The sequence below is a fragment of the Eutrigla gurnardus genome (genome assembly GCF_963514095.1).
Source record: "Eutrigla gurnardus genome assembly, chromosome: 5".
NCBI lineage: Eukaryota > Metazoa > Chordata > Actinopteri > Perciformes > Triglidae > Eutrigla > Eutrigla gurnardus.
Window position 1 is genome coordinate 1,653,483 of NC_139919.1, and position 25,120 is coordinate 1,678,602.

General features: G+C 44.1%; 1 protein-coding gene and 1 long non-coding RNA gene across 3 annotated transcripts in view; both read right to left on the reverse strand.

Moving 5' to 3' along the window:
* Positions 1 to 25,120, reverse strand: part of LOC311013493 — a 61,932-nt gene that overhangs the window by 9,644 nt on the left and 27,168 nt on the right. The gene's annotated exons all lie outside the window — the stretch shown is intronic.
* hars (histidyl-tRNA synthetase) lies at positions 5,373 to 24,302 on the reverse strand. 2 transcript variants are annotated; one of them, XM_084009559.1, is made up of 14 exons: positions 24,149 to 24,290; positions 18,624 to 18,992; positions 18,384 to 18,470; positions 16,694 to 16,813; positions 16,517 to 16,612; positions 13,484 to 13,609; positions 13,274 to 13,381; positions 12,215 to 12,313; positions 11,592 to 11,685; positions 11,347 to 11,474; positions 10,935 to 11,198; positions 9,024 to 9,140; positions 7,026 to 7,172; positions 5,373 to 5,873 (listed from the first exon to the last, which is right to left on the reverse strand). In XM_084009559.1, the coding sequence occupies exons 2-14, from the start codon at positions 18,732 to 18,734 to the stop codon at positions 5,814 to 5,816; spliced, it is 1,557 nt and encodes a 518-aa protein (XP_083865685.1). In that variant the 5' UTR covers positions 18,735 to 18,992; positions 24,149 to 24,290; the 3' UTR covers positions 5,373 to 5,813. The 2 variants fall into 2 exon arrangements, with proteins under 2 accessions (XP_083865685.1, XP_083865686.1); XM_084009560.1 differs by lacking the exon at positions 18,624 to 18,992 and having other exon boundaries at positions 24,149 to 24,302.

Consider the following 25,120-nt stretch of genomic DNA (forward strand, 5'->3'; position numbering starts at 1 on the left):
ACTGCCAGTCAGGATTTAGAGTACATCATAGTACAGAGACAGCTCTGGTGAAAATTACAAATGACCTTCTTATTGCTTCTGACAAAGGACTGGTTTCTGTACTTGTCCTGCTAGATCTTAGTGCTGCCTTCGACACCATTAACCATGAGATTCTAATATGTAGACTGGAAAAATAAGAAACCGCATTAAGCTGGTTTAAATCCTATTTATCCAATTGGTCTCAGTTTGTGCATGTCAATGAAAAATCCTCCAGGCACACTGAAGTTAAATACGGTGTTCCTCAAGGTTCCGTGCTCGGACCAATTCTTTTCAACATATATATGCTTCCTTTAGGCAACATTATTAGAAGACACTCTATAAACTTCCATTGTTATGCTGATGATACTCAGTTATATCTATCGATCAAGCCTGAAGAAACCAATCAGCTAGTTAAACTCCAGGCATGTGTTGATGACATAAAATCCTGGACGACCTGCAATTTCCTGATGTTAAATTCAGATAAAACGTTATTGTACTTGTGCCTAAACTCCTCCGAAGCTCGCTGTCTAAAGATATAGCGACTATTGATGGGATTGCCATCGCCTCAAATACTACTGTAAGAAACCTTGGAGTTATCTTTGACCAGGACCTGTCCTTTGACTCGCATATTAAACAAAATACAAGGACAGCCTACTTTGACCTGCGTAACATTACTAAAATTAGGCCAATGCTGTCTCAAAAAGATGCAGAAAAACTCGTCCATGCATTTGTTACCTCAAGGCTGGACTATTGTAATTCTTTATTATCAGGCTGTTCTAATAAATCTCTTAAATCTCTCCAGCTGGTCCAGAATGCTGCAGCGCGTGTTCTGACTAAAACTAGAAGAAGGGATCACATTTCTCCTGTATTAGCTTCTCTGCACTGGCTCCCAGTAAAATCCAGAATAGAATTTAAAATCCTTCTCCTCACTTACAAGGCTCTTAATGGTCAGGCACCATCATATCTTAAAGAGCTCATTAAACCCTACTGTCCTCCTAGAGCACTACGCTCTCAGAATAAAGGCTTACTTGTAGTTCCTAAAGTCTCCAAAATTAGAACAGGGGCCAGAGCTTTCAGCCATCAAGCTCCTCTTCTGTGGAACCGTCCTCCGGTTCTGGTTCAGGAGGCAGACACTGTTCCCACATTTGACAACGCTTATAGTTAAGGCTTGAGCCAGCTCTTAGTTAAGCTGCTATAGGCCTAGACTGCCGGGGGATTTATTTATTAGTGACACACTGAGTCTCTCTCTCTCTCTCTCTCGCTCTCGCTCTCGCTCTCGCTCTCTCTCTCTCTTTCCCCGTCTCTCTGTTCCCCGGAGTCCCTGTGCTTTCTTGTCTTGCAGGCCTCCCTGGACCGTGGTGGAACTTGATCCTGATTGGGACGAGGGAAGCAATGCCTTGATTGGATACTGACCATGACTTGATTGGACATGGAAGAGGAAGCTAAGGAATAATTGTATTGTGCTGCAATTGTTATGCTTGATCTTATACTTTAACAACTTCAGACCCACATTTCTGGGTAAAAAACATTTTTTGTTAACTGATTCCAGTTTTTGTTAACTGGTCTCTGGGCTGGTCTGTGAGCTGGTCTCTGGGCTGGTCTGTGAGTTGTTCTTTGGGCTGGTCTGTGAGCTGGTCTGTGGGCTGGTCTGTGAGCTGATCTGTGAGCTGGTCTGTGGGCTGGTCTGTGAGCTGGTCTGTGGGCTGGTCTGTGAGCTGATCTGTGAGCTGGTCTCTGGGCTGGTCTGTGAGTTGTTCTTTGGGCTGGTCTGTGAGCTGGTCTGTGAGCTGATCTGTGAGCTGGTCTGTGGGCTGGTCTGTGAGCTGGTCTCTAGGCTGGTCTCTGGGCTGGTCTGTGAGCTGGTCTCTGAGCTGTTCTTTGGGCTGGTCTGTGGGCTGGTCTGTGGGCTGTTCTTTGGGCTGGTCTGTGAGCTGGTCTCTGGGCTGGTCTGTGAGCTGTTCTTTGGGCTGGTCTGTGGGCTGGTCTGTGAGCTGTTCTTTGGGCTGGTCTGTGGGCTGGTCTGTGAGCTGGTCTCTGGGCTGGTCTGTGAGCTGTTCTTTGGGCTGGTCTGTGGGCTGGTCTGTGAGCTGTTCTTTGGGCTGGTCTGTGGGCTGGTCTGTGAGCTTGTCTGTGGGCTGGTCTGTGAACTGATCTGTGAGCTGGTCTCTGGGCTGGTCTGTGAGTTGTTCTTTGGGCTGGTCTGTGAGCTGGTCTGTGGGCTGGTCTGTGGGCTGGTCTGTGAGCTGGTCTGTGAGCTGGTCTCTGGGCTGGTCTGTGAGCTGTTCTTTGGGCTGGTCTGTGGGCTTGTCTGTGGGCTGGTCTGTGAACTGATCTGTGAGCTGGTCTCTGGGCTGGTCTGTGAGTTGTTCTTTGGGCTGGTCTGTGAGCTGGTCTGTGGGCTGGTCTGTGAGCTGGTCTGTGAGCTGGTCTGTGAGCTGGTCTCTGGGCTGGTCTGTGAGGGACACGCTGTGGTTCTGGAGACATACTGAGTCTTCCATGTTTTGCTGCCACTGTTTTATGGACTCTCACCAGACTCTCTACCAAAACATTATGTACAAAAAGTATATAATTAAAATGTTGTAATCATGAATAAAGAAACTGTGACTAAAGACATGTTGAGTGTACCTGTCTCTGGCCCCTATATTAATACCATGTCATCCTCTCACATTCCCTCTAGCTAGCTATGTGTGTGTGTGTGTGTATGTTCACAGGAAGGCTCTTTATTTATTTCTTTACCGATGAAAAGTACCGATGTGTGAGACTCACACACACACACACACACACACACACACACACACACACACACACACACACACACACACACACACACACACACACTATATTGCCAAAAGTATTCCTGCCTTGACTCACATATGAACTTAATGACATCCCATTCTTAATCCGTTGGGTTTCAATCGGTCCACCCTTTGCAGCTATAACAGCTTCAACTCTTCTAGAAGGCTTTCCACAAGGTTTAGGAGTGTTTATGGGACTTTTTGACCATTCTTCCAGAAGCATATTTGTGAGGTCACACTGATGTTGGATGTTGGACTCTAATTCATCCCAAAGGTGTTCTATCGGGTTGAGGTCAGGACTCTGTGCAGGCCAGTCAAGTTCATCCACACCAAACTCTCCTCCATGTCTTTATGGACCTTGCTTTGTGCACTGGTGCACAGTCATGTTGGAACAGGAAGGGGCCATCCCCAAACTGTTCCACAAAGTTGGGAGTATGGAATTATCCAACATCTCTTAGTATGCTGAAGCATTCAGAGTTCCTTTCACTGGAACTAAGGGGCCAAGCCCAGCTCCTGAAAAACAACCCCACACCATAATCCCCCCCCCACGAACTTTACACGTGGCACAATGCAGTCAGACAAGTACCGTTGTCCTGGCAACCGCCAAACCCAGACTTGTCCATCAGATTGCCAGATGGAGAAGCGTGATTGGTCACTCCAGAGAACGTCTCCACTGCTCTAGAGTCCAGTGGTGGCGTGCTTTACACCACGGCATCCGACGCTTTGCATTGTACTTGCTGATGTATGGCTTGGATGCAGCTGATCGCCATGGAAACCCATTCCATGAAGCTCTCTACACTGTTCTTGAGCTAATCTGAAGGCCACAAAGTTTGGAGGTCTGTTGCAATTGACTCTGCAGAAAGTTGGCAACCTTTGTGACCCCGCTCCATCATTTTACGTGATCCACCACTTCTTGGCTGAGTTGCTGTCGTTCCCAATCACTTCCACTTTGTTCTAATCCCACTGACAGTTTACTGTGGAATATTTAGGAGTGAGGACATTTCACCACTGGACTTGTAAATGGTAAATGGCCTGATTTATATAGCGCTTTTGTCCAAAGCGCTTTACAGTAATGACTGACATTCACCCATTCACTCACACATTCAGAAACCACGCAGGGCGACAGCCAGCTCGTCAGGAGCAATTAGGGTGAGGTGTCTTGCTCAGGGACACCAGGCACTCAGCTAGGAGGAGCCGGGGATCAAACCGGCAATCTTGCGGTTGCCAGCCAACCCGCTCTCCCTCCTGAGCTAAACCCCCCCACTTGTTGCACCGGTGGCATCCTATCACAGTACCACGCTGGAATTCACTGAGCTCCTGAGAGCGACCCATTCTTTCACACGTTTGTAGAAACAGTCTGCATGCCTAGGTGCTGCTTTTATACACCTGTGGCCATGGAAGTGATTGGAACACCTGATTTATATTATTTGGTTGGGTGAGTGAATACTTTCGGCAATATAGTGTATATATACACACATTATTGTACACTATTTTTCTTTTAGAGTAACAATAGATCTTTCACAACTTTTGAGAGTCTCATTTACTTAAAAAAATATGTTCTTGTTTTCAAGTAAGCCTGTATGAGGTGATGTGGCTCTTCCTATTTTTGTCAAAGCAGCGGGTGTAAAGACCCAAGGACAGTTCACTTGCCATAGCATGGCTGGAATTGGATTAGTACCATCTGTATATTTCTGTCATATTTGAAGCTTTGTTAAGAGAAAGGCTTTAGAACGGTTCTTTTAGTATTATTATCTTAAGTTCCTTATATTTATTTGTATTGTGCCAATAAAAATGTCAGTTACATAACACATTACATATAAAGGGGACATCCAAAGTGTTGAATCACTGAGCAGAGCAGAGAAAACGGTGTTTCCTTGGGTGATGTCATCAGTGCAGACGTGTCTTGGTTCGAGTCTGATCCCGTTCTTCCCTAATAATGCTCCTGAGTATTTAAAGTGATGGTTCGGAGTGAAATGCACCCTAGGTAATTTCCACCATGACATCCAGCCAAATACCCCCTCAGAAGCATTTTTAGCGATGGTCAGCATTGGTCAAGATAGGGCTATCAGCCGAATGGCTTAGTACTAGCGCTATGGTACAGTGGGTATATCTTGTAAATTTCCCCACTAATAATGCATGGAATGTTACCAAACTTCTGCAGTAGTACACATAGGGTCTGTACTCACAAAACCAGGCATTTGAAAGTTTGTAAGTACACCAGGAGTTTATTTAAAAGAACACTTGCCTGATAGCTTCTATCCTCGGCTACTAACGCTACCGCAGCGTAGACGCTACTTTCGTGTTTACCCAGCCGATGCCGTGACGCGAGTTTCACGCGAGAGTATGAAAACGTTTCACTGAATTTTTATAAATGCTCGTATTATCAGGTCAACACATTTTTATAAATGCTTGTATTATCAGGTTAACAAGTGTTGACCTGTGTGACCCCGCCCTCTGAAACAGTAATCAATGCAGTGAGAAACATTTGTCATTTGGCTATTTGTGTTCAGCTCTGCATCTCGGGCATGCACACAAATTTGTATGAGTCAACACAGCAGCTGTGTTCAGTATGGAGGTTTATTTTCTGACGGTAGCGTACACAAGGGTTCAGGGAGGAGGAGTCCGCCGTCCTCTGGCCGGGACTGAAGCGTCTCTGAATTAGCTCATTCATCTGATTAAAGACCAAACTGATCTCCAGCAGCTTTATGGAGAAACATGAATATTTAACATCGAGGATTTGTGCCTCTGAGCACACTATTACAGTGTTGCCACAGTAACCAAATACATGTCCTACATGAAAACACATTGCATTTCATGTCATCTTTCACGTATATATTTCTGGAGGGGCTTTTCTTATGACAATGATGTCTCGTAGGAAGTTGTCACTTTCAGTGAGCCTCATTGCTTTTGGCTCCATACTGCTGCAGCGTGCAACCAGAGATCGTGTCCGTGTTGAGTAGATGGGCGGTGTGATTCGGCTGCAGCTGAACAGAAGGAATGTTAAGCTTCAGAGGTCCTCCTCCTGATCTCATTGAGAAGATCTGCTCTGGAGACATCCAGCTGTGGAGAGAACACACAGTGATTAAAAGTAGACAGCAGGACTGACTGACTGACTGACTGACTGACTGACTGACTGACTGACTGACTGACTGACTGACTGACTGACTGACTGACTGAGTGTGTGTGTGTGTGTGTGTGTGTGTGTGTGTGTGTGTGTGTGTGTGTGTGTGTGTGTGTGTGTGTGTGTGTGTGTGTGTGTGTGTGTGTGTGTGTGTGTGTGTGTGTGTGTGTGTGCGTGTGCGCTTAATGGAAAGCTGGATGGACGAGCACAGGGGTTCGGCGTGTCATCAGACCTGAACGACCTATGCTGCAGGACAGGCACTGAACTTAAGTGGACTTCCCATCTCCAACCTGTAGAGGTCACCGATGCAGTCATAAAGGATCCATCTGTCGTCGTGGAAGCCAGGCTGCACCATAAGAGCATTGTCTACCTGCTCCAGCCTAGAACATCCAGGCAGACACTTGTGTCTATTCAGAGAGCACAAAATATGGAGTACTGGTCCAATCTAAAACTTCAGGGAAAGTTGGCAAAGCTGCCCTGTGCGGATCACTCTGTATCACACACCATCTACAACAATGCCAACATCAGTGAGGAGGAGCTGGTGTTTGGTAGTCTAGGGCATGTGCATAGGCTGGCGATCCGTGGACTACGCATTGGGGGGCTTTCTAGAACAACAGCCAAACAGCTAGTAAAGTAAAGTACTGCTCAATTTCTTCTATCGTAGGAAGCATGTTCATCTGGAAACGGAGATGTTTCTTGTACCCCTGAAACAGTATAACAATGTGCTGATGTGTTTTATCCTGTTGGATCATTCAAAATATTTGATTCTTACTGAAACCTGACTTGTAATGTGGAATCAAATAAAGTATATAAAATCGGGGAGCCCTGGTGGTCGTGGTGACGCAGCCGGACCACTAAAGGTCCCATAAGAGGTCCCACTAAAGGTCCCATAGGAGGTCCTATAAGAGGTCCCATAAGAGGTCCCACTAAAGGTCCCATAAGAGGTTCCATAAGAGGTCCCACTAAAGGTCCCATAAGAGGTTCCATAAGAGGTCCCACTAAAGGTCCCATAAGAGGTCCCACTAAAGGTCCCATAGGAGATCCTATAAGAGGTCCCATAGGAGGTCCCACATTTTCTGGATCAATCATACCTCCTCTCTGGTGGCCACAACGCGGAGTTTGACCACTCCATCTTTCAGCTCCTGTTCTCCAAGTATGGCCACTAGGGGGATCCCAGACTCCTCACAGTGCTGCAGCTGACTCAGCAGTTTTGGGTTCTTCTTGTACATCACCTCTGCCTGGATAAACAAACACACTTGATTCCGATGACATCACTGTTATTCCCTAATATTATTTTCTAGATGACCGCATTGTATCTTAGAACAGAGCTCAGAGGCCTGTACTACGAAGCGGGATTTGGGCTTAGCGATGTAAATTGAGCGTTAACCCTGGGTTTTCCGTCCTGCGACGCTGGTTCACTTCTTACCGGGGTAAATCACCATGGTTACTTACGCTGTGGAGCTAACCTGCTCCGGAGCAGGTTATGTTCCTGATAAGAGATCAATGTGGAGAAACACACCGCAGACTGACCAATCAGCTCTCTTGGTGCGCCGACATAAAAAAAAAAGAAGCTCGGTGGATCGTGAGAGGGTCTGGTAGGAGAACTATAGAGTGTACGGAGACCGGCAAAACCCTTTTTCTGTCCCTGACGATGTTTTATATGAGAGATACAGATTCTCATCAGAGGGAAAGACTTTTCTTTGTCAGCGTACAGCCTACTTACCACTTTGAATTATGTTTTTATATTTATTTGATTTGCTCCCAAGTCCGTTTTACACCGCCGGGATTGCAGCTGAAAGAATGAGGCTGATATTGTCATAAACCACGTTATAAGAATACATCCAAGCAACAAATTCATTATTTTAAAGTTATATGTTTGGCCTTTTATTGCTGAAGGACATCGTAAGAGTTAAAGGGACTAAATAAAGAGTGACGACATGATTTAAAAGACGGCCGCAGGGCGGATTCGAACCGGGGCCGCTGTAAGGAGCCTCGTAACACGGGTCGGTAACTCTACCACTAAGCTATCAGCGAAGTTACCGTTGGAGTCAAATCAGTCTGATCTACTAGTGCCCTTATGATGGGGCAGTCATATTATAGTACTAATACTATTAATACGACTTCCGCATTCACACAGTCGGCGAGTTTTTGCCAGCTGTCCTTCCTGCATTTGGCAGATGACACTGTTGCCTTTTGCCTGTATTATATGTTTAACTTTTTCGTATTTCTGTAAGATTATGGTTCGCTCCTCGTACGTGAAATACGCCGCTCCGCTGCCGTAGACTGATCCATGTTTGTGATTGGTCAAATGCTGCAAACGTCGCCTCTTTCATGTGCACGCGCTGATAGCTCGATTGGAAAACCCTGGGTTGAGTTAACGAGTTGATAACCAGCTTCGTGTGACCGCTTATCTCCGATCTCCTTTGTTAGGGTAACTCAAGCTGGATCTCTGAAAGAAACCCTGGGTATGTTGAACTCGCTTCGTAGTACGGGCCCCAGGTCACAGAACAAAACTGAATTTGATGTAAGATTTATTTATGGTTTTTAAAAGTGTCCACGTCCACACATCTTGTGAGTCAGCCTCACATTGTGAAAGCACCTGAAGATTGCTGGCAGGTTAACCATGGGAATTAAGAGCTAATTGAAGCTAGGCTCCCCCTGAAAGCCTCATGAGACGTTTAGGGTTCTAAAAACGGTCCACTTTTGAGTTAGATTTAATTTGCCGCTCATTACTTTCCATTTCCAAACGCCTGTCTGAATTAACACAGTTGTGTGTTATACTTGTTGTGGCCATCCATGCGTGGTGGCGTATTCTGGATTTAGGTAGCCACCTGAACTCATCATTGAACGTGTCGGCCTGAGCAGAGGGCACTTTGCTTTCGTAGCGTTTTTTCCTTTTTGTGATTGTCAACCACTTTTGCCCCTAAATCAGTTTACCTTTTTATTGTTATAATCGACAGACAAAGATGAAACCCGAGGAAAGTGAAGGGAGACAGCTGTTTGATTTTGCTGTGGATATCAACAAGTTGGCAGCTAAAGAATTGTCAGCTGTGTTGTTCATGTGTTGTTCTTGAAGTGTGTAGGAGAACCTTAATGCCAGCGTTCCAGAGCTCCGTGACGAGTCTGAGTCGTTCCTCCAGCAGGTTTTTCTGAGCCGACGCCACCATGACCTGAACCTCTGTGGTACGAACCTTCTCTGCTGAGGCCTGAAACACACAAGACGGTTACAGTTAGGACATGTACACACACGTATGAATGCACCCAAACTACACCTCAACCTGAGGAACACAACCAAACAGCTCATGTGTCATGAAAACAGAAGAACTGACAGAAACAGTAAGATGTGATTGAAGTGGTTGAAGTTCCTGGGGCCTCATTTATAAAACTGTGCCTAGGATCCTTACTGAAAGTGTACGTACGCCCAAAAGCCAAAGTTTGCTTGCACCAAAAAAAAATCTGATTTATAAAACTGTGCGCACGCAAGCTGTACGCAATGTTCCCTTTATAAATCACAGGATCACCTACAAGTGTGCGTACCTGAATCCCGCCCTGTACACGCCCACTTTTTAGCATATTAATGAGCCGGCATGCCATTGTTTTCGTGGTGAATCACGGCGACAGGTCAGAAAAAAACCGAAGAAACGTAGCTTTTCAGAAACGGAGAAAGAGACACTTGTTGGGGAGGTGGAGGCACGGACAATAATTTTATTTAGTGGTCACAGCAGCGGGATCACGAATAAAAAGAAGCAGTGCGAGGGGCAACACATTGCTGCTGCAGCGTTGGGCTCAGAGGAGGGTGACGGTGACGGGCCCTCGGCACAGCGTCTGGGTCCGGCGCTAAGCAGCAGTGCACCCCGGGTGCACAGACAGAATTGAGACACAATTGCCGCCATCAACAACGTTGCAGATGAGCTACAGCAAACGCGCACTGTGATGCAAGAAATGGCCATATTAATAAAAGAATACGTTAAAAATGAACATTGATTGTTGTCTTCCTTATCTTACAAACGCAGCATGACATCCTCACGGATTCTTGCGCCCTGTTGATACCCCTCCAGTCGGGCAGGGGGCCGAGGCTCATCATGCTGGGGACTCTACCACCTTTGCCGGGTGGTAGATTCTGCCTCCTGAAGTTCGGTAAAGTTGTGCTCTCCACGCTCCACGACTGAGTGCGCACGAGCGTGGCACTCATTATAGCGCATTTCCTCTGCGCTCTGGTGGTTTAAAAACGAGGATAAGTGTAACAAGTATACGATGGCTTAATGGCTGTATGTATGTGTGTTGATGATATATGCACATAAATAAGGAGAATATTTAGTTATTTCCACTGTGTTCTGCAGTGATCTAATGGAGGGTATTTGTTGTATCCTGTATTACATGCAGTCGGCCGTCTCCTCCTCCTGCGGTGACAGCGCTGATTAAATATTTCAAAATTATTTTGATTTAAGATACGGGTTGGATTTTAAAAGAAGGTGTTTATGAAGTTGGGTTCCTCATGATAACACGGATCTAACGTATGATATGGAGTGAAATTAAATGTGTGCGAGTCATCTAAACTGTAATAGCTGTTCTCGCGTTTACTTCCTACAATCTGACATCTGTGTCGCTGATTCCCTTCCAGTCTCCAGAATGTGCTGCCGGTACGCATGCCTCAGAGTTTGCTTACGGGTACGCACACTTTCCCGTCAAGTTTGGTTTTTATAGATCACAACATTTGCGTGGAAAGTAGGGTACGCACGTTTCCAGCATCATTTTGTGCGTACGCAAGCTTTATAAATGAGGCCCCTGGTGATTTTAGTCCTGGACCTACTTTAAGGGAACCAAAATGTTCCTGCAGCCCATCGTGGAGCCCGCTATGCTAAAGAGCGGTCCAGGAGGTCACTCATGCTCACAGCCATCAGGAAGTACTTGGCACCACTGCCAGGCCGGACGCTGATGCTCTGGACCAGGAAGGCTCCTGTGGTCATGTTTAATTTACAGATAGTAGCCGACACCTTTACCTCAGCCTTCTGCTCCATGATGGAGAAGATCCTCTCGATGCCGATGCTGACGCCAACACACGGCACTTTGCGGCCCTTGGGGTCAAACATGCCAACTAGACCGTCGTATCGCCCGCCGCCGGCCACGCTGCCCACGCTGACGCTCTCCTCGGCAGGCGCCCCATTTTGAGCCTCAGTGGTCACACCTGCCTGAGTCAGCACCGCCTCATAAATGATTCCTGTGTAGTAGTCCAGACCCCGGGCCAGGCTGAGGTCAAACACCACCTGGACATGATGGAGATAGCAGTATCATGGAAGAGAGAGAAGAAAGCAGAAGGTTTGATGAGACATCAATAATTAAACAGTGAAAACATTCAAATATTATGATTGTGAATCAACTATTATGGGATGTGTTAAGAACAGCATGTCTCACCTTGTCAGTAACCTGGAAGAGCTGCAGGTAGCTAAAGAGCAGCGTTATATCAGACAGACCAGCACACGCCTGCTTACTCTGAGACATCTTCTGGTCCTGTAGGAGGCGCTCTGCTAACTCCTTTCCTCCTGAAAACAGTCCACAGTTCTTCTTCACCATCCAGCAGACACACAGCTACACATTCAGTCATCTGGAGGCCTGCTGGTATCACCTGGTGCAGACTTTAAACGGGAGGAAAGTCTCACCCTGCAAGCTGACGTACTCCCCGATCCGGTCGGCAGCCTCCTCTGGCAGACCCTTCTCCTTCACCATCTCCTTCTTCACATCCTCCCAGGGCATCTGGGGACGCAGCACACAAACAGCATGAGGAAATGATGAAGGCCATACTGATCAAGGATGAAGAGAAAGTGAAATAACAGGGTTACATCTGACTAATGCAACGATTGTCTGGCTGTTTAGCCTGAAAGTGTGGCCTTCATTACAATCGTTGACTTCGTAGAGCTTCGACTACGAGTATCATGGCTTGTTTGGAACTGAAACTGCATGCGCGTGGACTTATTTTGACTGGGTAATAACGTTGGTAATAACCAGTTGGCCTGTTTAGGCAGGACGCACCGCGGCACAGCGGCACAGAGAGCAGATTAAACTATTTACAGGCATCAAACTATTTACAAGGAATATCAGCTGACCAGCAACAATCAACCAATCAAGTCAGCTGATATCGTCACCTGCACCTATAACCTGATCAAAATGCAATAATAAACAACATCAAATTAAATAAAAGTCCTTTCCAACACAAACCATGAAGAGTGGATGGATCTCCATGGAGATGCAGGTTACCAGTGAATGCGTGTCTGAAAGCAGATACCTTGTCCAGTTTATCCACTGTTGAACAGATGGTACGGAACATGTCATCGGGAACGCCACACACAGCAAACATCCCATCAAGGATGCGTCTGTCGTTCACCTGGAATTATAACAACAACACATAACAGCAGAAGTTCAAATGATGGATAAGAGTACAAACAGAACAAATTAAATACGTAACAGAATTAAGAAAAAGCCAATCAGAAATGGTGGGTCTTGCCAGCTGATTCAAAGAGGGCAGTGAGTTCCTCAGCTCAGCTATTCTGACAGCAAACACTCCATCACGGCTCTGTGACCAGAGACTAGCTAACAGGGCTTATATTTTAGTTTGACTAGAGGCTCAGCCAGTAGCTACGTGCCTTACCATGCTGGGCCTTCAATGTCAAGATTTAAATGTGTTAATCAATCCTGATGAAAAAGCAGCCAGTAAAGGGGGAGTGAACATAACGGAGATATGAGGATGCTTTAGAGATTCAGCTGTTTTACACAGAGATTGGTGCTGCACCATAGACTGTTTGAGCATCCACACAGTCCGACTAGTAACATCGCAGGTTGTTGGCAAGTCAAACATGTCACGCTACTATTTAAGAGATATTATTTTCCTGCTTGATATGAAGGAAAACTCATTTCCATGAGGGATCCAGTATAAGGGATTAATGACCTACAGTCTCGGTCAGCCCATCACACATATATTTACTCTGTGTGGGAGGAGCCTCTCCCACCATGATCATTCCCTGTAGCAGTGCGTCGTTAACTGTCCAGAGAGGGAGGGGCCTGACCCCACGACCCGTCTAGAAGCACCAAACCCAGCTTGTTGACCTGCTTTGTGGGTGTGAATACATTTTCTACTAAAGCACTATATTTTTTATCGATCGAGGCTCGGGTAACTTTTTTCTCAAAGTGCAAATTGACGCATTTAACTTTAAAATATACAAAAAACATCTGGTGAAAATTCCTGCATTTTTTCACAACTTTGCAGTGTTTTGTTTTTGTGCAGCACCAACAGAGAGGAAACCCGTAGACCAGAAGCTGTAAATTTGAGTGAGTGGAGGTGACAAACCTTGATACGGAAGTCTCCGAGGTCCAGCCCACTGAGGATTTCATGGACAATCTTCAGACACTCAGCATCTGGAATCATGCCGTCATACTGCCCTGCTATGTCAAAATCCTGAAACACACATGCATTACAAGCAGCACAGACATTAGCTTGGCATGAATGAAAGCAGGTGAGATGAGCCAGTAAGTGAGATCTCTGCTGATGATGACTCACGCATTGATAAAACTCTCGGTAGCGTCCGCGGGTCATGGCCGGGTTATCACGGCGGTACACCTTAGCGATGTGGTACCGCTTGATGTTGGTGATCTTGTTCATCGCCAGGTAGCGGGCAAAGGGCACCTGAAGGTCGAGGCAGGTCAAGGACAACACACTGCTCTCTGCTTTGATGGGGGAGTCATCAGCAAACGCCAACATCATCCGGGTGGACAGCATTCTCAAAGATCTCCTGTGTTTTATTCTGCCATCGACTGCCTGCTGACTCCTCACTCACTACTCTGAACTGGCCCTGGCCAGTAGGGGGCACTGCTACCAGAGGTGGAAAGTAGCGAAATATATTTACTCACGCTACTGTATTGAGTAATTATTTTGTGTATTTTGTATTTTTTAAGTAGTTTTTAAAACTGGTAATTTAAAATTTACTTGATTACGTTTTGAGTGAAGTATTGTATTTCGCTACATTACAAATCCCATCCGTTACAGAGTTAAAAAAAAAAAAAAAAAAAAGGAAGAAAAAAAAAATTTGCGGCCGGAACCACTTAAATGATCAGCATCAGGCACCAAGTCTTTCAGTTGGAGATTGAGAAGAAGATGGAGGTCGATCAGGTGAGCGAAGATGGCCCAGAGACTGTTTCAGTCGAAATGCAAGTTGCCCAAAACGACGAAAACCCTTGGCCACATTTGAACGAATGTTTTACTTTTAAAGTCAAAAGGGGCAATAGTATTATTATGCAGTGCCAAATGTGCCTCCCAAAAGTGACAGAACTGGCAGCATTTAATAACTCAACATCCAATCTGCGGAAGCATGTTTTGGTAAGTAGCCTACATGAAGTTTTCATGACTAATAGCAAATTTCACTAATAAATAGCAAATTTGTCTAACATGTTTAATGTTTCATGGGATGGTCTGAACTAATACCTTTCTAAGAGTCTTAAATGTCATGTGTGACGTGTTATGTTGTTATTACATGTGTATACATTTGTATAGATGTTTATACATTTGTATAGATTATTCTTTAATTAAAAAGAAAATAGTTTTGCATTCATGACCCCTTGTCCTATTTTCACCACTGCCTCGTTTTACAGGTTTTTTTTTTTATGTAACTAAGTAACTTTTACTTAAAGTACATTTTAAACAAACTACTCATCACTTTTACTTGAGTAATTTGTCAGATAGGTAATTTCATTTGTACTTGAGTAATATTTTATCAGCGTATTGGTCCTTTTACTTGAGTACAATATTTCAGTAGTTTTTCCACCTCTGATTGCTACTACTACTACTAATACTACTACTACTATACTACCATACTACCAACGCCAAATGCAGTTGGAACCCAAGGGCCTGGGCTGCATGACATTTCTGCCTAAAAGCCTATTAAGGCAGTTTTTTCTCGCCACTATCGTGTAACGCCCCTGGGTGATGTTGGGACTTTGAAATTGTATTGACTCTGAAAATCATGAGTGTATTCTAGTCCTGCTCAATGTGTTAAGTGTCCAGAGATGACTTCTGTTGTGATATGACACTATAAATAAAATTGAAAAGAACTGGAAATTGTTCAGGGTTTGCCGGTGCGGGACCCCTGATAAGCATCAATGGCCTTTTTTCCCCCCAACAAAAAACCAAGACCTCTAGAGAGAGGAAGAGCAGGATTTGATCCAATTCAAACACTAGGCGCGTTTCCAATCATGCATGCGCATGCATTTGCCTCGCATAGCCAGGCATTCTGGGATAAAACCGTCAGAAATGCTGGTGATAACTTCCCTTTGCGACATGTCACATGGCTTTAAAAACTCGCGGGATATCCAGGGTACCTCCAGGGTAAGTCCGTGAAGTGCACCTGTGTCCGTCTTGACGTGGTGGGAACTTGACGTGTTAATGACGTGTTAATGACGAGTTCCGGCGGATCCTCTCAAGTCTCGTGCATGCATAGGCGCAAATGCATGCGATCCGAAACAGAGCCAGTGTCATTACCACAGAAATCCTTTTGATTATCTGATCTATGTTCAACACAAACTCCTTGCATAATTATAGTGTAATAACAAAGTGTTATTGTATAAATATAATTGTAAAATACATTTTGTTTTTGTGAAATGCTGACCACTATTTGTTTGGAAAAAGGCTACATGTTACACGTTGTACCTTTAAACACTGATGCATCAGAGGAGTTTGACTTGCCTCCATCTTTACATGTAAACCAGGAAACCAAACCACTTTCTGAACGATATACATGTAGGTAAATTATCTTCAGAAGCTGGGGATGCAAAGCTTCTCAATATAATATTGAACCGTTTGGTACGCCATGCACAGTTCAATACGCACGTGTGAATTGAGGTATTTTCAGTTTTGCAATAACATTTCATGTAATTTCACGTTTCCATCCTTGTATTTATCTCTGAATTGGCTATGTCGGAGCTTTAAAGGAGCACTTGAACGCAGCATGTGTTCACGCCTCTCCAACGTCCTGGAAGCAGGACGGCTGAGCAGGTAACACCGTCAGTTAAAACAGTTTCTCTCGTTGGTGCAGAAAACACAAGAACACAACAAGTGCAGTGGGACGTTTATTGCTAAAGATTTGCAGCCCTTTTCCGTAGTTGCGGGTTTCCGTCACCCAATCAAAACACTCGATCCGCGCTACACTTTTCAGCACTAACGTAATTCCAGACTTCTATAAAACAGAAAGGCATCGACGTGGAACTGGCTAAAGCACAGAGTCTAGCACTGACCCGGATAGTTGGACCGTCACAGAGAGTTATCTCACTGTGACGGTCTGCTGTATGAACGTCATATATAGGCTACTAAAGTACAGAGATTTGTGTTATTAAAAAAATCTTAGCTTATAAGCAAACTAAAGACATTTCTGAATATATAAATAACATTTTTTTTCTCCTTGCCGCCAAAATGTGTACCGAAACTGATCCGAAACTGGAACCAAAGAACCAGGTGTTGTTGTAAATACCCTTAAGTGGAGAACAGTGCATCCAGTTGATGATCAGGTTGAGCCAGCTGAAGCTTGTGGTATTTGAAGGATACAGTGAGGTCATATCTGAGGGACAGCAGCTCTCCTCCTTGGTCTTTGAGGTCGTAAATGAGCTTGGAATCTTCTCCATACTTGCCCGTTAACGTTTCCTACACACCAGAGAGATAACATGTCTGAATGTGTGATGATTACACACATGCACTGAGGGTCAAACTGTTATGAAAAACTACCTTCAGTTCAAACACAGGTGTGTCGATGGTTTCGGCTCCGTGGCGTTTGAAGCAGCTGATGATGGTGTTGAAGACTTTCTCTCTGATGGCCATCTGCTTGGGGTTGTAGTCCCTCGTTCCCTGACAGAGAAAGACATTTGGTGGGTTTCAATCCATCAAGTCAACTTGGGACAGCTTCAAATAAATGTATGAATTAGGTGGGCATCCATCAGCAGGGTCATAGGGAATCAAAAATGACTGAAGAATTTACTGTTCTGCAAAATAGTGTAGCTTCATGTCATTTATAGTTTTCCATTTTTCATGTTGAAAGGGTGACTTTTTCAAGCTGTTGACAGTAGCAGGCCAAGCTTGCACCGTCATTTATATCAGCTTAAAGTGCTTGTGTGCCTGACGGTTTCAGATCGTTATCAGTGTCTGGAAACATTGTCCAAGGGGTCTCGTTTAATGAAAAGTCTTTCCTACTTTCTAACTGTGGAAAAGTGAGCAGCTTGTTCTGTGTTCAGCAGAGAAAACATAGCTTAGTGTTGTCTAAAAGATTATTATCTTCTCTGAATATCTAGATGATTTCAACAATGTGGATAAGGTCGCCCTACTTATTTGAGACAGACTATGATAGAGACAGACAGACAGAGAGCGAGTCAACAGACAGAAGTACTTGGATGTCATTAAAGCTGTAGTCTACGATTTTTCACTTGAGCCAAACTTTAGCCAATAGTAGCCATCCGGTCCGCATGGCTACTGTTGGCTAAATGTTCCGATCCAATCCTCGCTCACTCTCCTGCTCCTGCTCACGTCTTGTCCCGACTCACTCCCACGTTTGAAACTACGAGCGGACAAGACGCTTGTTGCCCTGAGCAGTTCAGGTATGGAGCAGGGCTCTCACGTGATTTTGGCTGAGGCTGCAGCATCAGCGGGGAGGAGGGGGGGATTGTGGCGAGCAATCGCCGAGCAGTTTGGGATCGGGGACGTGCTGCAGTCGGGTTCAGAGAAAAATCCGACCGGCACCCGCTGCATTTACACCGATAATGTTTCATCATTTGTGGCCGTAATAAACACTATTACTGCTTTGTACATGTTGTGGAAGTCCCGGACACACCGGGAAACTAAACGGCGTCCTGCCTGAGTTCATAGCGGAGGGAATGTTCCCATTCATTGTCTATGTAAGAAGCCGTGTAATGCCGTCGCGGAGCGGCGAGTTTCGAGAGACGGCGGCGCCTCCTGCAAGCTCTCGAAAATCTTTTAAACTGACCGTTGTTGATCTAAAATAAGGACAGATTCAGCAACTGCATAGCTTATTTCTCGCCTAAAATGTTTTCAGAAACACATTTCGGTGAACTGTTTTCATAAAATAAGAGGGAGGTGGCTGCGAGGGGAGAACGATACGAGCTCGGAGGAGCACAGAGGGGAGGGATGAGTGTGTGTGTGTAGAGCTTTAACACCAGGCTGAGGTCTGATCATAGTGTGAGCCAGAACCCAACTTGTGCATTTACACCTGTATTGTCAATTGTTTTTCCTTGTCCACAAAGATATCCAAGATACAAAGGTATTAAAAACAGGTCATATTTTATGGGAATCTGCCAGGTGGGAATTTGGTCTTCGCAAGAGAGAATCCTTTTTGTTTTCTATTCCAACAACTGGATATACAGTAAATGCATGTGTGTGTTTGAATACAGCAGAGTTGTGGTCTTACCTTTGCAGTCTTGAGGACAAACTGATGTTTGCCATCCTCTCCTATCCGGGCCTTCAGCTCCAGCAGTTTGGATACCTCTTCATCAATCTATGACACACAAAAACACTTACTCTGAAAGTTTTCCTACATAAATGTCACACTGCATTTGTCAGCATTAGCAAAACACAAAAAGCTACAGGAGACATTTCATCACAGGGAATTTTGCCAAACATACACATGCACAAAGCACCAGAGGCCTACCTGAGCCACAGTGATCCCAGGGTAAGAATGCAGCGATCGGACACGCGATGCCGTCCGAAAGCCCATCGGACCAGAAAAAGAACGAATACAGAACATGCCCAGCATGTTCATCACACAGTACCGTCAAAAAAAGTTCAGAAATTGGACAGGGAAAAGTTCAGGAGTGCATCATGGGTAGAGGAACGTTCAGTGAGTTGTAATGGCCAGGCCAGTCCACAGCAGCCAATAAGAATCGTCAGTAGAAGTAGAACCAGGGTTGGATTCACCAGATAGCGAGGTAGATGATGGTGATGGTGAAGGGTGAGGCAGGCCGAGGTCATCAAGGGTCAGGCAGGAAGAACAGGAGAAAAGTGGTAAGCAACCCTAGCACTAGGCCAGAGCAGGGCATGAGCCATCATCATCACAGCGTGGAGGATAGAACATGAGATCACATGAGACCAAGTCAATCAAAGACAGCCCACAAACACACACATGGACAGGGTCCATCAAACCTAGCTGTCTAGAGCATTCAGTGTTTCTACAGTATCTAGCATTTTCAAAGTGGTGGCTAATGCTAGTAAAAATGCTAAGCTAACCAAGACCTGTATCACAGCCAGGTTATCTCTACCAACAACGTATCCAACAAGCCGATTAATAACGTAAACATGTTGACGAAGTTCACAACGCTTCACTTCCAGTTTTGCCGTTAATGAGGGCTTAAGTTAGATTGTATAGACGCTGGCTACAGGCGCGCTAACACTAGAAACAGCTTTTGTGCTTAGGCTAGCAACGGCTGCTATGCTAAAGGCAGCTACTGCTACTGTGCTAATGTATGCCAACGTTAGCTACCGCTGCTTTGGGGATTTAGCTTTCAGACTCTGATGAACGGTGATCTCTTGAGCTTGTAGCTCCACTGTATTCTGTGTGTTCTAGATGTGTTGACTTCTCCAGCTTTACATTTCACATTAGAAACAAGCGAGTGATGTCGGGGTTGAGTGTTGAAGTTGTTTCATATAGTATTTGAGCTCCAAATTAAAGCGGTACAGTAACAAGGTAACATTGTCTGGTTCAATAAGCCACAGTACTTTACAACAGTTGTCGTATTCCCTTTTTTTATACAAAGGTGCTTGACCTCCTCATACGCCTCCATCAAAAGTTTGTGCTCAGTTTGTGAGCTGAAATCTTAAAATGGCACTTTAACAAATATTTTTATTGTATGACATATAAGAGATGTGTTTTTTTTAGTGAACATCTGTTTGGGTAAAAAATAGACAAATAATCAAATTAATAAATAAAACTTCTAACTTCATCAATAAAGTATAAACACATGAAACTATTTAATCTTAATATCCTGTATTTAAAAAAAAACCTGGCTCTATTTTTCACATCATTTGACGAGATTATCTTGATAATGGAAATTCACAATGATCAACTTATTGTGAGGATCTCCATCTTAGATAATACCCTATATCCCCTCATCCCTATATGACCCATGTAAAAACAGCTGAACCTGTAGATATGTTATCACATATAATCCCTGGATAATAAATGTAGAAATACACACAAAAATACGAATACAATGTAGTTATTTAATGAATTACTTCCGTTAAAAATGAAAAAATGTATTGGGGAATAGGGTCATTCCGTGCCAACTCAGCCACCCATGTACATGACACCTCTCAGATTTTGCTGAAAAGCGGTGAAAATATGCCTTATGTTACCAAACAAAGGAATCTGAAGTTTCAGGTCAATATCTCAAATGGTTTGCCCATGGCGTCCATTTGAATTTCAAGTGCCACACCCCTTTTTGACACATTGGAATTTCGCATTTCATTTGTTGGCATTTTTGGAGGCCCATAACTTCTGTTCTAATAGTGATAGAAGGCTGAAAATTGCTATGTTAGTTCATTGTAATGTGTACTTCACAATTCTACATGGTGACGTTTATCCATAGATTAATTTTACAAAAACATCACCATGTTTATCTGAACCTTCAACAATGTTTCCAATGAACCAGTCATCATCATAGATACAGGCAATGTATTTTCCTGCCTGGAAAATGTAGTTTTGTGGCTGATCTGACTGCGAGTGTTCTGTATCCAAGTGTTCTGAATCTGATGTTGTCCTGCATCGACATCTGTGAATATTGTATCTAGGGATGTCCCGATCCGATATTTGGATCGGATCGGCCGCCGATATTAGCAAAAAATGCATATCGATATCGGATCGGCCTGCACGGGAAAATCCCGATCCGGGCTCCCGATCCAGTTTTTTTTCCAAAACTCCGGTCCGTGTTTTCCAGCGCACCGATGTAGGTAATCCATTCCATTTTTTTCCGGTTTTCCCCAAAATCCGGTCCGCGTTTTCCAGCACACCTCGCGCACACCTCGCGACCTGTCCAGCATCCACTAAACAACAACAAGACGGACTTGTCTGTGCATAAACATTTACATTAGGAGCGCCTCCGCGCAGCACAGTAGACTTGCTCCGCAAGACGCGCAGCCACAACAATCCTCGCCGCGCGCTCCCGCTACGTTCTTCTTCGTGTACTTTACGCGCTTGATGTTGTTCTGATGCCGTTCCGCCTCGTTAAACCACCACGATGTCGCTTTCTACTTTGAAACACGGAGTTGACACTGTATTTTGATAAGCTGTTGCACTCTTCAGACTCGTGGTGTGAGCGGAACCGGACCGGTACCGGAACCGGACCGGCTTCCGCGCTGCCTGCTCGCACAGATCCGCTCGTGCGCACATGCGCTGATGCAGGTCGAGTGTTGTCGATAAATATATGCACTCCTTCAAAACAGCATCAAGCCATATTGTGTGTGTAGTATTAGGACGTGATGACGTGTGTGGGGGGAGGATTGTTTTTGATAAGATGTGGAAATCTGAGTTAACCTATTTCTACCTGAATTTCTATTAACTATTAAGCTGTTGAGTAAACCTATAACTTATATTTTACTTGATAAAATAAGACAATAAATGCACTCATATGTCGTGTTTTACAGTATCTGTAGCTATTAATGTGATGCTCATCATTTTCCAGACATATTTTTCCGGCCCCTAATTTGGGATCATTACCATCAACCGGCACCTTAATAAGTCACTGTCTCCTTGTGATCTTGAATACACTCTGGTTGAACAAAAATGTTGAATGTAAAATTAAATATCTTTAATCTTTAATACATGCTTGGATCGGCCGGTATCGGTATCGGCCAATACTAAAAGCTACAATATCGGTATCGGATCGGAAGTGCAAAAAGCTGGATCGGGACATCCCTAATTGTATCCTGTGATATTCTTTTCATCCGTATCTTATTTTTGGAAATTGGTATAAAGCAATGATGCGATCGTGTTCCACTGAACGTTTTGGACGAGGCGTAACGTCTCTCCAATTTGTACGTTTCCTCGTGTTTTTTAATATTTTCTGCACTAACAAAGAAGAATGTAATGTTCTTAATGTTTTCTTTTGCCCATTGAAACATCTCCATTGGTGTCAGAATATGACTTGCTCATGCTGCAAGTCGCTTGTCACAGGCTCTTTCATCGGGGATAAGTGGTTAATTTGTGATTTTCAGGAAATGAATGGCCAGCAGTCTAAATATTTAATTGTTTGCCATCACTGAGCATAATACGGAGTTATTTCCACTATTTTCATGCTTTATCATCACTAAATTCTCCCTGATCTACATTCCAGACTTCTGGAAAAAAAAGTCCAAAATGGTGCATTTTGACGAATAAAATTAATATCAAGGAGCTTCATAGTCAAAGGTTTTATTTCATTAAAAGAAAGAACAAATATGTATCTTTATCTGGTATAAATCCCATTAGGATCATCAAGTGCCTACGTGGTCATTTGGGGGTCCAAATATGGGGTTCCAAAAGAGTCACCTCTGCCCGGGGAGGGTTTCTGGACCCCCATAAAACCCCCACCAGTGGTACCATACCCTTCAAATTCATTTTGGTAAGAGCAAAGGTCCCAAATATAACAAATAATTCTGTTTAGAATAAATGTGATCATTCATCGTGGTGCTAGGAGCACCCAAAAAGTGAAAAATAATTTTGGCCGTAAAAAAAAAAATTGGACTTTGGTGACCCACCTCTCACCCAAACAGCAAGGAATGAAAAGGGGTGTGGCACTTGAAATTCAAATGGATGCCACGGGCAAACCCATCCATCCATCCATTTTCTACCGCTTATCCTGTATTTAGGGTCACGGGGGGGCTGGAGCCGATCCCAGCTGTCATTGGGCGAAGGCGCCACGGGCAAACCGTTTGAGATATTGACCTGAAACTTCAGATTCCCTCGTTAGGCATATTTTCACCGCTTTTCAGCAAAATCTGAGAGGTGTCATGTACATGATACCCCGATTTTGGCTGTTTTCACATGGAATGACCCAATAATAAATTCCAGAATTGAATATGAAAAGTAAATTAATGAATAAATTAAATGAATAAATACAATTTATTTACTGATTTTTTAAAAATCAACATTAACAATTGTGTATTTGATAGTAGATAGAGCTGATATAGAACGTGGCACATAGACTTCCTCTTTACTAAGAACTGTGCTGGCTGATAATAAACAGTATTATAGGAGTGGCTCCGGACACACGGTGATGATGTTACATAAGCCTACTCTGAACGGTCACCGGCTCCTCCAGATGTCCGTTAACGCCAGCCTGTGTTAAGAAAGCACGTTATTGCATCAGCTAACCTAACGTCGTGCCTGCAATCTTAAAGTTAATGTTTCAACGCATCGTTAGAGATGTCTTTAACCGTCCCTTTGAAAATAAAATTAACTAACGCTAAATTCAAACCAAGCTGGTTTTTGAGTCGTTGTTAGCACCAGCTAGCTAATGTTGAGTCGAACCAAGGTTAGCGGACAGGCTAGTTAGCCGTTCCACTTGAGGCAACGTAACAGTTAGCTAGCAGTTAGCTGTTCGGCTAAACACAAACACGAACCCTGGTAAGAACAAGAAGCCCTTCTACCCGAAACGCGCTTTTTAAAACACTTGATTTGATAGCAGAGCACGTCGCTACGCCACTGGTCCCGGTGCGTAGAGCTAGCAAGGTGTTTGGTCGTTTTTAACCTAGCTTACTATAAATATTGCACACATTTAGAGCAATTTAATTTTGACTCACTCATCACTGAGCACATTTGCAGCATATAACATAAGGAGTGACGTTTTCTAAGTGTCTTCCAATGTATTTGGCAAATGACGGAAGGAGCTCATTGGTTATAATGGGAACTGAACTGAAATATGTAAGCGTTAGTAGACAACGTGCGCCGAATAAAGAAGTGACTCATAAGAAATCAGAGGGCTTTTGTGGCTAACACGATTCAGGCCTACTAAAGGTCGCCATCATTTTTGATGCGGGGGATTTCCAGTTAGCTATGCCGTATGAATTAACTTATTATACGTGTATCGTGCTATCAGCCCTGTTCTGTTGACCTGACGTCACATGCCAAACAGACATGCTGTACGCCGCATGCTAGAGCCTTCACGTCAGCATTAAAGAGCACTGCTACGTCTGAGTACTGACCTGGTCCTTACTGGCCTTCTCTGACTTTAACTTGCGAACGACTTCACCCTGGATTTTAATCGCCTCTTGTATCTGCGCCTTGCCTTCCATAGCTTTTCATGAATTTGTTGTAGAGCTCCGCACACCGGCAACTCTGTAGCTGTCAAGAAGACTGCTGCCGTAAAGCGGATATGGAAAAACGTAAAACTTCCGATTCATATTTTCGAAGTAAAATACTTCCTGGCAAAGGTATGTAACAGTCTAAATAAGAACGTTCAGGAATGTTGGCGGTATAGATTTTCGGTTTAGATGTGACTTTGTTATTACTGAACGACCCGTTAAGCTTTCTGCCTTTCATCAACAAGTCCTCCATGATTGGAAATTCATTTGCAAGCATAGCTGTAGCCCAGGCTGCACGGTGGTGTCGGGAGTCATGAACCAACGCAGCCTTCAATCCAAAAGTATCGAAAATGATTCAATGCTTGAAGCTTCATGCTCTATGGCGACATCTGCTGGTGAAAGTTAAAGGAGGCACTCTGAATTCACATCCACATTGATAAGCCACCATATTTTATCTTTGGGTGTTGGGTATGAATTAAATACATCACTGAATAAATAAGCATATAATGGACACTGCATACATTGAAACAAAGTAAATAATTGCCTTCTTCACAAAATCCTAATAATAATAATAATAATAATAATAATAAAGTCGGTATTCTGCATGTGAACATTTCCTGTATTTGTTCTTTGGGGAGGTAGATGATGCTTGTATCATGCTAGAGATGTTGTTAATCTTATAAGCCAGCTGCTTATCACAGATCAGACACTGGACCTAATTAAGATAAACAATTATTTTCAACTACTACAAATTACGAATAGGACTAGATGGACTGAAATAAAATAACCTTGTGGGGAGTAATCAGATTGACGTGTTCCCACATCTCGGACCGCCCTCTCTTGGCAACAGGCTGCATTGTATCAACCACCAAC

Coding starts and splice junctions, on each gene's coding strand:
- hars (XM_084009559.1), bottom strand. CDS start 18,734: ATGAACATGCTGGGCATGTTCTGTATTCGTTCTTTTTCTGGTCCGATG. Junction 13,610..16,516: donor CCCTCAGATATGACCTCACT/GTATCCTTCAAA, acceptor CTCGACCTTCAG/GTGCCCTTTGCCCGCTACCT. Junction 5,874..7,025: donor TTGTGGCCACCAGAGAGGAG/GTATGATTGATC, acceptor TTCTCTCCACAG/CTGGATGTCTCCAGAGCAGA.